Consider the following 13,152-nt stretch of genomic DNA (forward strand, 5'->3'; position numbering starts at 1 on the left):
CTTGATGGCCTGAATATACAGTTATCGGTGACCTAAAATACCTTGTATGTATTTTCTGTGGACACCATGAAGCTGAAGACATCTCACCTCAAACTTAGTAAGTTTCCTTTTCTCACTGAGGTTGGTTGCTGCTTGAGAACAGAAAAAGTAGGCTTTTGCAGGTGAGTTCAGGCAGTGAGTCTGAGTGATGATCATGTTCAATACACTCCCCAAGCTGTGCATCCACCTTATTATGTCATCTCTTTGCTATCCTGTTTTATCACTCTTGACTTCTGCTTTGAAAATCTTCCTACCCTAGCATTCCATCTAGGCAGGCCTCAAATTATTTCTCTCTCTTTCTTTCACACTACTACTTAGCAAAATTTCTTTTTTCAGATCTGATGATTCCTACTGGACACTGGGAGAGTGGACACTAATTTGTAATTCTTTCTCCTTACTTACCAACCTCATCAGGGTCATTTTTACTTAGAAATGAGACTCTTGTAAACTCAAGAGAATTTTGAATTTGTTATGCAAGGGTGAGCAAACTACAGGCCAGGGCAACATCTAGCCTACTGTCTTTTGAAGGTAAGTAACAAACACGCTCCTTCATTCACATATTGTTCAAGATTGCTCTCAGGCTACAAAGAACAGAACTGAGTAGCTAGGACAGAGAGCACATGACTTATAAAATCTATAGTGCTCTGGCCCTTTCAAGGATGTTTGCCAAATCCTGGCCAACCACAGTGGCTGGCATTGTTTGATAAATAAATGCATACGAATCGCTTAATTTCAGGCATGAATTTTACCTACTTCCTTGTCCTAAAGCTTTCTCCACAACTCTTACTCTCAATATGGCTTAGACCTTGAGGCTAGAGGAGACCTAGTCTGTTGCATATCCCTTTATAAAGACAGGCCAAGAACCACAACTGAGAATAGGAAACAGGCCTGCTTCATTTGTCTTCGGCCAACCTTAGTTCTCACAAAGAGACCACCATCTGATATGTAGCTGTTTCCAACACACAAGGTAAGCTGTGTCCTACGGGAAAAATAGACCCTGGTCACTTTGGTCTCCTTCAGAAATAAGAAAACTGACTCCTCAGGAGGTTCTCATAAGTCATTTGTCAAACCCTGCCCCCTCCCTCTTCACTTCACCTGGCTTTCCTTGTTCTAGTGTGTATTTCCTTGCCAACTCTATAGATCCAATCCTCACTTGTCCTTTGTTTACTTTATTTACTTTGACTGTTGAATGATGCCAAATCCAGATCTTTACTGTCCCTCATTACCAGGTAGCAACATCACTTTGAGTTGTAATACTGACTGTCACCTTGCCTAGTCTAGTCCTGGCTTAGCCTCAAGTGGAGTTGGATTATAAAGATAGGACTAACTACATAGCTGACACATCCCATATCATTAATAAGACTTTGAATTCTTAGTCTTCCCAGAGTTTACAAGTCATTTAGCATTGTTATCTGCTCACTACTGGGAAAAACAAAAAATAGATGCCAAATGCCTCTTCATCCTATTACTTGTTCTCCTACACAGCTTTATGATGCCATAGGAAGCTAGCATTAATAGCTTCAGGAAGCCTATCTGGAGCATAAGAATATGGATTTTTCTATGATTCAGAAATAGAAGGAGACAAAGATTTATTAAGACTTACTTAGAATATCTGGAGATTTTTACAATAAAAGAAGCATTTAATTATTAATGATAAATGAAAGCAAATTATCATAGTATTATATAAATGTAGCTATGAATAATTACTGATCTTACTATAAAACTGTAATAGAAAATGTAGAAATTGCAATAAAAATCCTGCATGATAGCTGAATGATAGTAGTTGAAAAGGGAAGATGAATAATTCTTTTTTTTTTTTTTTTTTTTGAGTTAGTATCTCACTCTGTCACCCAGGCTGGAGGACAGTGGCATGATCATAGCTCACTGCAGCCTCAACCTTCTGACCTCAAGTGATCCTCCCACTCCAGCACCTGAGTAGATGGGACTGCAGGTGTGTGCCACCATGCCATGTCTGGCTAATTTTTTTAAAAAATTTTTTGTAGTGGGTGTGAGTTGGTTGAAGGTAATGATTTAAAAAAAAAAAAAAAAAAAAGACAAGTGAAAAAAAAATTCAAATAATTTTTTTTTGGTAGCGATAGGGTCCCGTGATGTCAAACTCCTGCATTCAAGTGACCCTCTTGCCTTGGCCTCCCAGAATGTTGGGATTACAGGCAGAAGCCACTGCACCTGGCAAGATGGATTTAACTAAGATATAGATATTCGGAGAAGACCAGAGAGACAGATAAATAGCTGTGTGGGGAAGAAGCTTTCAAATTTATGGGGTAGAAGGTTAGATGCCATAAGCATTAGAATTTTCTACAGTAAACCTTTAACATAAGGAGTCAATTAGAAATCACAGCAATAAGTTTCAGTTTATTTTGAGGAAACTTATCACTGACATAGAAATATTTTGCCTTCGTTTCAGCCCTCTAAGGCAGGGGTCCCCAACCACCAGGCCATGGACCAGTGCTGGTCTGTAGCCTATTAAGAACCTGGCCTGGCCGGGCACACTGGCTCACGCCTGTAATCCCAACACTTTGGGAGGTCGAGGCGGGCGGATCACGAGGTCAAGAGATCGAGACCTTCCTAACCAACATGGTGAAACCCCGTCTCTACTAAAAATACAAAAATTAGCTGGGCGTGGTGGTATGCACCTGTAGTCCCAGCTACTCGGGAGGCTGAGGCAGGAGAATTGCTTGAACCTGGGAGGCAGAGGTTGCAGTGAGCCGAGATCGCGCCACTGCACTCCACCTGGCACCTGGCAACACAGCAAGACTCTGTCTCAAAAAAAAAAAAAAAAGAACCTGGCCTAATGGGGCAAGTGAGCAGTACCACCTGAGCTCGGCCTCCTGTCAGATCAGCAGCAGCATTAGATTCTCGTTAAGAGTGCGAACCCTATTGTGAACTGCATATGTGAGGGATATAGGTTGTATGCTCCTTATGAGAATCTAACTAATGCCTGATGATCTGAGGTGAAACAGTTTCATCCCAAAACCATCCCTCCTCACCCTCCTGGTCCATGGAAAAACTGTCTTCCATAAAACCAGTTCCTGGTGCCAAAAAGGTTGGGGACTGCTGCTCTAAGGTCTTATTCTAGTCTTTACTTCCTTATTCTTCAGGGTAATCTTTGCATTCTAAGACACTCAGGGCAAGTACCTGGCATGTTTTGGTAGATAAGTAGGTTACATAGCTTTGAAATAAAAAGCTCACAAGCCTTAAATAAAAATGTAAAATGTTCCAAATTAAAGATGTCCAAATTGGGCATCTCTAAAGGTAGAATTAAAATTGTCTTTAATTACATATATAACCCTTGTCCCAACATCAAGCTTAGAATAATGTTTGTAGATATTGAATGAAGAAGACCCTCTCTGAGTAAGGAGACTGAGAAGAAACTGAGATGGGACCTACATAAACTTCTTACATCTCAGACTATAATGCCAGAATATTGTTAAAGGTACTTTCTAAAAATCTTGTTTTAAGTAAAAATCTTTCATGACAAAGCTCATCACTAATCGTCCTATGATTTAGATGTTAAGGACTCAATTACATTGTATATACTCCTAATACAATTAATGAGAAATCATGGGGTATCACAAACCAAGGTATGAGTTTTTTACAAAAGCATATTCTAACAGAGTACTTCTTGAGTATTTTTAAATGAAACCAAAAAGTTGATTGGGAAAACAGCAACAGTTATCTTCTGATTTACTATGCTTCCTTTAGGTATTTTGCAACCTATCAATAGGTTAGAAACTTTATGTTTTTGAAGCAACATTTTGAAGTAAGAATAAAAAGTCCCAAAAGGTCCACTGTAGATTTCTGGGTTGTCTGTAGAATGATACAAGATTCTTTAACTCACCTCCAGATGCCTTTGACCTTTCTTTCAACTTTTCTGCAGCCATTTCACCATAGCTGGGAAGTTCTGACATCTTCACTCCAGATCGAGCTTCTGCTATTAGCTGACGAGCTCTCTCTCTCAGCTGCCGACGTCGCTCTTCATCTTGCTGCTAAGATATATTGAACAGTTGCCAACTCAGTAATTGACAGAAATGCAATTTCATTTTCAATCTGATCATCATGATAGTAACTGGTTTACAGCATGGTGCTTGGCCCACATTATAAATAGGATGCTCTATATCAGTTGGATGTCACACCATTTTTAAAAGACATCCTAGAATCAGATTTTTAAAAACATTTACAAATTATTGTATTAAAATATCCATTAAAAATATAAACTAAAGAATGATTGATAATACATATTACTGAGAAAATATCAGAAATTATTATTAATAAAAGAATCCAGCTTATAGAAAAAAGTCATAATACTGAGAATAGAATTTCATTAATATTTTTTAAGTATAGAATTTAACTTGTTATTTTTGAATAAAGGCATAGAGCAGTGGCTAAAAGACATCTTTGATAGCAGAAAATGCTACTATACTATGGTGATCAAATACTATATAGGAAATGGCATATTTAGGGGGCTAGAGTAAGAGTAGGCATAGTTTATCAGTACATAATTTTGATTTAAAAACTACCAACAAGAATAATCCAATAGTGATGTGAAATTATTTTTGGTAACTTCCTCTCTCCCCAAATGCATACTGAGAAGAAAAATTAAAATTTAATGTGGTTTCCAATATTTAAAATAACTAGACAAATAAGAGAGTTGTTGACTACTAAAAAAGTATTATTGGCCTGGCATGGTGGCTCACACTTGTAATCCCAGCACTTTGGGAGGCTGAAGTGGGTGGATCATGAGGTCAAGAGATTGAGACCATCCTGGCCAACATGGTGAAACCCCATCTCTACTAAAAATACTCAAAAATTAGCTGGGTGTGGTAGCACGCATCTGTAGTCCCAGCTACTCGGGAGGCTGAGGCTTGAACCCGGGAGGCAGAGGTTGCAGTGAGCTGAGATCGCACCACTGCACTCCAGCCTGGCGACAGAGCGAGATCCCATCCCCCTCCAAAAAAAAGATTTATTCATATTATAAATCACAAACAATCAATGTGAAACTGCTTTGTAAATTGAAAAGTATGTAAAATAAGGCATTATTATGACAAAACAAAGACTGAAATAATCTGGCCCCAACATATCTTTAAGGGTTATCTCCTCTTGCCATCTCCAAACCTCCATTAAACCTCACATCTATTCATACAGAATTGTTTATATCATGTAGCTTCATGTACTTGTGGCTCTGAGTGTGTCATTTCTTTTTCTTGGAATGAGCTTCTCTCATCTTATTTAATTCCTACTCATTCTTACAGATTTAGTTTAAATCCATCAAACCTCCCCTGACTATTCTCCCACTACTTCCCTATGAAAAAAAGTAATCCTTCATCTATGTTACTTCAGTGCTTTATGTGTGTCTGTGTGTGTCTGTTATTATTTTGTTAATTTATATTATAACTTTGTAGGGGTGCCTCCTTCACACTAGAGTTGAACTATATCTGATTTATCTTTGTATCTGTGGTCTTTAGTACATAATTTGTGCTAGATGCTGTAACCATCTGAAGCATGAGATGTACTATTTACTACTTATACTCTCAAAAAACGTATGATATATAGAGAAAGAGAAAGTAACAACAATAAGGAAGTATGATCAAAATGACATAAGAGTTCAGAAAAAAGAACATTTTTGGCTGAGGGGCAAACAGAATGCATCATGCCACCATGGATTTCCAGTTGGGTCTGAAAAATGAGTAGCATTTGGAATGGGTAGAGATAAGAGGTGGTGGTTAGGTAGGTCAATGTAGGAGATATGAGGAGGGAGGAATAGTACAAAAACACAGAGGCAAAAAAGTATATGAGGGAAAAGAACATGACCTAGTTTTCCTGAACACTGGCAAAAACAGTAATAGACAATGCAAGAAAAATAAATTCGGTGAGATACTTTAAAGGCCTTTTCCAACAGGGAGAGGTGCTTTAATTTTTTTCTAAAGATAGCAGGGACTACCGCTGGGTTTTGTTTTTATGCGTATGTCTTTTTTTTTTTTTAAGTCTAGGAAAATCATCAATCAGAGGTGTATTTGAGAAAGGCAATGGCGCATCAAATAGACTGGCATAGAAGGACTGGCAATAGATTAGTTAGGAGGCTCTTAAAACAAGAGTCCAAGGAAACTGTACTAAGATACAAGACTAAGATGGTAGCAATGGGAATAGAAAGAGACAAGTGCAATATATTAGAAAAAAAATTGGAGGCACCAATTCTTGATAACAGATTAGATGTGAAGGGAGGGAAAAAAAACTCAGAAATTTTAAATTTAGGCAACTAGTAGAACTGTGATGCTAATAATAGAAATAGAAAAACTAAAACTATAAGAAGGAAGGGAGAGAAAGTCTGTGCTAAGACATACTGGGTCTGAGAAGCTGGCAGGACATCTGAGTAAAGATGTTAGCAGGTAGTTGAGAAATAAAATGGATACTAGGACGTGAGGTCAGACTATGACTAGAGAGCTGATGAAGTTATAGGAATCCATGAAAGCACTTGAAGAGGTACCCTAGAGAAAAAGGAGGGATACTGACTAAAACATGGAAAATATCTATCTATATCTAGATAAGAGGAAAAGAGGACACAGAAAGAGGGAGAAGAGAATTAGAACACTGAAGTATCCAGAGAATCAAAGTAGAAGAGGCTTCCAAGAAAAAGGAGTAATCAATTGCAGCCAATGCCAATGTTAGAGGTTAATGAGTCTGAAAATTTTTAAAGGGCAATGAAACTTTTTGAGACATTTATGTATTTTAAACCACATCAAATAGTCTGTTGCCTTAAAAAACAAACAAAACAAAACTTGGTGACATATCATTAGGGACAACGGTAGAATCCAATAGGTAGAACTCCAGTTCAGGCATTTTTTTTTTTCACAAGTTTCTTGAGAAATCAAGTAAGCTGCCAAAACTAATGAAGATAGGTTAACGGGGATGTCCAGTGGACCCAGGGACAAGTTTCAAGCTCCCAGCAGAGAACCTGGGATAATTTCAGTATCAAAAAGAAAAATGACTGCAATGAATTGAATCAATAAGATCACACATGAAACAAGGAAAATTAGAGTCCAATATGATATCCAGAATATAGGAGGATATAAAAACTCATTTATCATTTAAGGCAGCTTTTGAAATAACTCCTAAAAAGTAGTAATTAAAGGAAAAGAAATAAATTATTTTGTCTTTCCAGTGGGAGATGAATTTTAGAGAAACCAAAGAGTCTCAGTCAATAAGAGAAAAGCTCTACTATATACATGTATAGACAGTATCTTGTTCTGCTATCCAGGTTGGAATGCAGTGGTGCAATCATGGCTCACTGCAGCCTTGACCTCCCAGGCTTAAGTGATCCTCCCACATCAGCCTCCTGAGTAGATATAACTACAGGCATGAGCCACCATGCCTGGCTAATTAAAAAAAAATGTTTCTGTAGAGACAGGGTCTTCCCTGTGTTGCCCATGTGGCAAGCGTACCTGGCCTAGCTCTGCTTGATATCATTTAACAAATGCCCCTAAAGATAGAACTATAAAAAAAATCACTTTGCAAATCATAATGAATTATTCTGGCAAGGATCATCAATTGTTATTAAAGCTGTTAGGTAAATGTCTGATGGGGAACTGGATAGTCATGCTGCAGCCAACTGTATTTTCCAAAGATGGCCACAATAGTTATCACTTATCCCACATGCTCTTCTGCAATATAACCTTGCCACTCCCTCAATAAGAGGAAGAGTTTAATTCTTCTGAGCCAGCTTTAGTGACTTGTATGTAAGTAATAGAACGTGGAAGTGTTGCAGGTGATTTCCAACGCTAGGTCAGAAAAGGCCACACCGCTTCTGCCTAAGCTCTCTTGAAATTCTTGTATTCTGTCCTCTTTCTAGGAACCCAGCAGTAATGTAGTGAGAAGCCCAAGCTACATGTAGGTGCTCCAGTTGACCATTCTGGCCAAATTCAGCCTTCAGTCATTCTGGCCTAGGTCCCAGATATGTGAATGAAGAAGGCTTTAGATGACCTCAGCCTCTAGCCATTTTGAGTCACCCCCTGCTGTTAAAGTCTTCCTAGCTGATGTCTTCTTGGACAATGTGGAACAGAGACAAAGCATGCCCACTGTGCTCTGTCTGATGTCCTGACCCACAGAATTAGTAGAGCATAACAGCAAGACATTTTTTTTTAATATCACTACGTTTGGGGTGCTCTGTTACACAGCAATAATAACTGGAACATATATATGCTTAAGTAAGACCACATAGATTAATTTTAGTTGCAAGGGGAAAACCTAATTTGTAAAAAGAGAGATAAGAACTAGATTCAGAGATTAGGGACCACCAGTCTAGAGGTTGTTCATAGCATCATCAATCATATGTTACGTGTTTTTTGATATGAAGCACATGAAATGCACCCCACCTATAATATTCTACCAAAAATATTTAAAGTGAATCCACTCAACCTTTAGATATAATTTCATGTTTCACAAACACAGGGGATAGATAAACATGATAAACGACACAGCAAGGAAACAACCAAACAGATCCAGAAGGTAGAATATCCTAGACAACTGACCTGGTCATTTTAATAACTCAGAGTTAAGAAAACAAACACACACAACAACAACAAATAACTAACCACCACCACCAACAAAACAGACTTAACCATATGCAATGTACAGTCCTGTGTTGGATACTGGTTTGGACAAACCAGTTAAAAAGGATATTGCTGAGTCCATTAGATAAATCTTCATATGATCCCAGTATTAACAGAGTGGAAACACAAACTGACTGAAAAAACCTTATCCAGCAATAACTTGATTTTGCTATTCTGGCAAAATAAATACATCACAGAAAGAGATTTGGAAGGGTATTTGCAAAGTTGTCATGGTGAAGATTCCTGAGTATCAAAATTTGCTATTTTTATTTTCTTTTGTCTTAATTTTCTAATTTTATATAATACACATGTACTATTCTTATAATAAAAATTATTTTTAAAAATAATCTCAACTAGTCATGGTGGCACACATCAATAATCCCTACTACTCAGGAGGACTGCTTGGGCCCAGGAGTTTAAGACCAGCCTAGGCAATTGGGCTACTTGCCTTAAAAAAGCAAAGTGATGTGATGATATGCTTCCTGGAGAATATATTGTGGTAGGGGCAAAAAAATAGAGGTCTAACGTTGATTTGAAATTTTATTAGTATCTGGAAACACAAGCTTATTCATAGGCAAGAAATAGTATACAATAGACATAGTGAGACTGAAGATGCAAGAATAACATAAAAAATCCTCAGTTTACTATCAGTATTTCTTTTTTAAATTTGAGACAGGATCTCGCTCTGTCATCTGGGCTGGAGTGCAATGATGCAATCATAGCTCACTGCAACCTCAACCTCCCAAGGCTCAGGTGATTCTCCCACCTCAGCCCTGCCTCTACCCCAAGTAGCTGGGACCACAGATGTGTGCCTGGCTAATTTTTGTAATTTTGTAGAGATGGGTTTTGTCATGTTCCCCAGGCTGGTCTCAAACTCGTGGGCTCAAGTGATCCACTCACCTCAGCCTCCCAAAGTGTACGGATTACAGGTGTGAGCCACCACAGCTGGCCAACTACCAGTGTTTCTAAACTTGAAAAATATACTAGGAATAAAAGAAAATACAGGATTGATAATGGTGAGTTTGATGATGGCTGCTGCTATCTCCTGAGCATTTATGTGCTATGTGCTTTAAGTGCATAATACTTAATTTTCACATCCCTATTTTTACCAGTGAGAATATTTAAGTTTAAGAGTCACAAGGCTCCACAGCTAGACTTGATGTCAGGCTAGGTGTTCAGCTCAGGTCTGTTTCACTCCAGAGGCTTTGCTCTTAACCACTAAACTATATGATTCCCAAAGTATCAAATTATATGATCAAATGAAGAAAATGGAACTTTTACTAAACTTTCATCTTGCAAACTTATGGAAAGTTAAGGGCACTAATAAAAACCATTATTTAATATGCCTCAGGCAACTAAGTTTAAGTTTATTTCACTGAGTGAATAATAACTTCTTACATAACTGAAATTTGGTGATTCAAACTAAAATGAAGGGTCATTTTTACTGAGTTAAAATGAAATAAATGATTCTACTTTTCTGAATATGAAATGGCAACCTATTTTTTTTCTCACAAGCTATCACCTCCTCCACCCCCATAATACTCCCATCTGCAAATGTTTCTGAGCTTACCAAGAGTGCAATTTAAAGCAGGCAATCATTAATAAAACCAACTCTAAATACTAATTAGTGACACTTTATCAATTTCCATGTAAATTGTTTGTTTGTACTTATTTACTCATCATTGTTCTCTATACAATAGAAAAAAATGCAAATGAACAAATCAGAATGTAGCCCTAATGGGACTTTCTGTTTATAACCATTAGCCCAGAGGTGTGCTGTAATTCAATTCTCAAGTAGCAAGATTTAGCCTCATTAACAGACTGCAAGGGCAGGTTACAACTCATAAAAGCCTACAGTAAACAAAGTTTATGGACACAGCACAAAATCTTGAGCCTGATTGACAGAATTCTAGTTCCCTATCAGATTGTCTTAATTTACTTTTCTACTAATGTCCTAACACCACAGAGACAATTTTGCTTGGGCCTGGAGCTCTCCAGTGGGATGACATATCTGTGTTGTTTGTTTTCTCACCCTTTAACTTCCCCTAAGACAAAAAACCAACTGAGAAAATAAAAGTTAATTGTTAAGGTCATGAAGGAAAAGCTTGTAATTATAGTAATTGATTATGCTACCAATATTAGTTTAATTGATAGCACTAATTTTCAGTTTATTGGTCTTCAGGTTTATCATTAAGTAAAACTAGTTCATTTTAATTTTTACATGTAGGCTCCATTAAAAGTTTTTGTAGTAATATGGAAAGAACAGACAGCAATAAAATCTGTGCTTTTTTTTTTTTAACTCAAAATAGCCATATTGTTTATGTATAAGGATAAAATGACCAGAGAGTAGGGAAAATGATTATCTTATTATTTTTGTACAGCATTCAGCACAAACTGCTCAAATACGTACATAAAATTTCTGAAAATGAGTTTGCCTAAACCTAAGAAAAGAAATGTGTTTTTGATATCGGCTTTGACCACTGTACATTCAAAAAAAGACAGTGACTCATAGCTGTAAATAAATCATGTTCACCATGTGTGCTGGAAAAAAGTCCTTTCACTGAGTTGCAGAGGCAAAGCAACTTAGAAGTCTGCTGTAACTTAAAAGATAAGTATGCTTTAAAAGTCCAATACATAGGAAACCCATATATACTTCATTTACTTATGTAGTCTAGATAGACTTAAATAAATTGAAGTAGTTAGGCTTCCTGTTTCTAAGAATGGGTCTCATGACATTCACCTTTTCCTATATGGCATTATTCAGAGTCAGAGTGAGTTATAAAGGATAATCTAGCTTTTGTAAGATGGATGTGTACTCTTTGGAGGGTTTGATAGAAATCATATTTTTGGGAGTTCTCCCTCCGCATGACTATCTTTTTACAATCTGTAACAAATTTTTGAGTAAATACTAGTTCTGTGTCCTGTGTGCTCACACATGTATATGTGTTGTCTCATTTACTCCTCACAACTCTGTGAGATAGCTGCTACCATTACAATTTGATAAAAACTGATTCTCGCTTAAATATACTACCCAGTGTCATACATCTTGTAGACAGCATAGTAAGAATTAAATTCAGTGTCTGTTGGATATCAAAGCACTGGCCCTATCTATTACATAACTGCTATCCAGAGCATTTTTCTGAGACCCTACAGTTATTATGATTTTTTAAAGTCCCAGTTCTTTATATACACTTGGGCTGTATAAATCAGTTTAAATTTCCCTTTATGTCACTGAATACAGAGAGATGAAGAGCAACTAATTTGTTTACATTGATTTAAAACTTAGGTTCCCAACCTTAAATTATAAGCCTTTAGAAAAGGGATAAATGTATTTAAGGTTTGCATTTCTCTTTGCTAACATCTTCAGGAAAAGGTAAGAGTCCTGTTATGGTGAAAAAAGAGCCCTATTTCAAGCCAATGGATTTAAAATATTCAAATACAGAAGTTGGATCAGAACTAACCACTTTGGACATAAACTTAAAATAATATTTAGCCCTTTCACAGCATGTCTTCAAGTTACTATTTTTCTTATCATTCTGAAATGGTCTACAATCTGCCATAGATAGATGCACTAGTAAAACTTGACAATTTAAGGACAAACTCTTCAAGAATAAGTAATGTAATTCCTTGTTTCCTTTCCATAAAAATGTATTGGTATGCAATTTTTATATTTCACAGTTCACCGACATCTAGGCAAGCTTTCTTCCACTGCTTCAATGGTGCTACTTTTAATTTTATCCTCCTTAGTCGTAGTAATTAAAGTGATCAGCAGTGGCATCCCAGCGGCTTTGACACAGCTACAACCCCCTAGCAGACTTTTGCTTTTAAGGGGAAGGGGAAGAAAAAGACTGGAGTTTCATTTCACAGAGAACAAGAAAATCAACCTTCTCCAATCCCCAACTTTATTCAATTGTTCTTTCAGCAGCCTTTGGATCTTAAGAATCAAATAAAAATGGCTGCCATAGGGGGTCCTTTTTATACTTGCCGCAAATGTCACCAATTGACATTACTTTAGCCAAAAAAATGATGCCATGGATTTGTGAAGGTGAATTAGAACATGAGAAAGTGTCAGTGTAGCTGCTGAGATCATTACCCACCCAAGGGTATCTTTCATAATATTAGATATTTTTAATCAATCTGCTGAAAAATACAGATTGAGAAGTCTTTCTATTTAAGGACTATGCCTACACACATTTTCATGAAATAAGCTTTAACAAAACTTTAAAAACATATTATTTCAGATAATGTAGTTTGTATCCATACTCTTTGTAAAAATGTTTGTAACATAAAAAAGCACTCTATTTCTACCAAAAAAACCCCCACATTTCATCTTTTATCTCCCTTAAGAACATCCTGCGCCTATTTGCGTTGTCTTTGGTGTTTCATATAGTCTTAGTAATTGAACTTTAATTGAGCTAAATAAATTTTAACCTATCAAATTTTTTTTTAAAGTTTATTTAGTGCTGCTAACATTTCACAGTGTTCTGTT

The 13,152-nt window shown here is 36.8% G+C and overlaps 1 protein-coding gene across 15 annotated transcripts in view; it reads right to left on the reverse strand.

The window, feature by feature from the left end:
• EHBP1 (EH domain binding protein 1) overlaps positions 1-13,152 on the reverse strand; it is a 336,986-nt gene that overhangs the window by 63,123 nt on the left and 260,711 nt on the right. For 9 of the 15 annotated variants that reach the window (XM_032291989.1, XM_032291990.1, XM_032292000.1 and 6 more), the window contains one exon: positions 3,899-4,046. In XM_032291989.1, coding sequence (XP_032147880.1) covers positions 3,899-4,046 — 148 coding nt within the window. The remainder of the gene's footprint in view (positions 1-3,898; positions 4,047-13,152) is intronic. The other 6 variants (XM_032292002.1, XM_032291993.1, XM_032292001.1 and 3 more) reach the window with 1 other exon arrangement.

This window comes from Sapajus apella, unplaced genomic scaffold, assembly GCF_009761245.1.
Source record: "Sapajus apella isolate SASKATOON/1434 unplaced genomic scaffold, GSC_monkey_1.0 scaffold26, whole genome shotgun sequence".
NCBI lineage: Eukaryota > Metazoa > Chordata > Mammalia > Primates > Cebidae > Sapajus > Sapajus apella.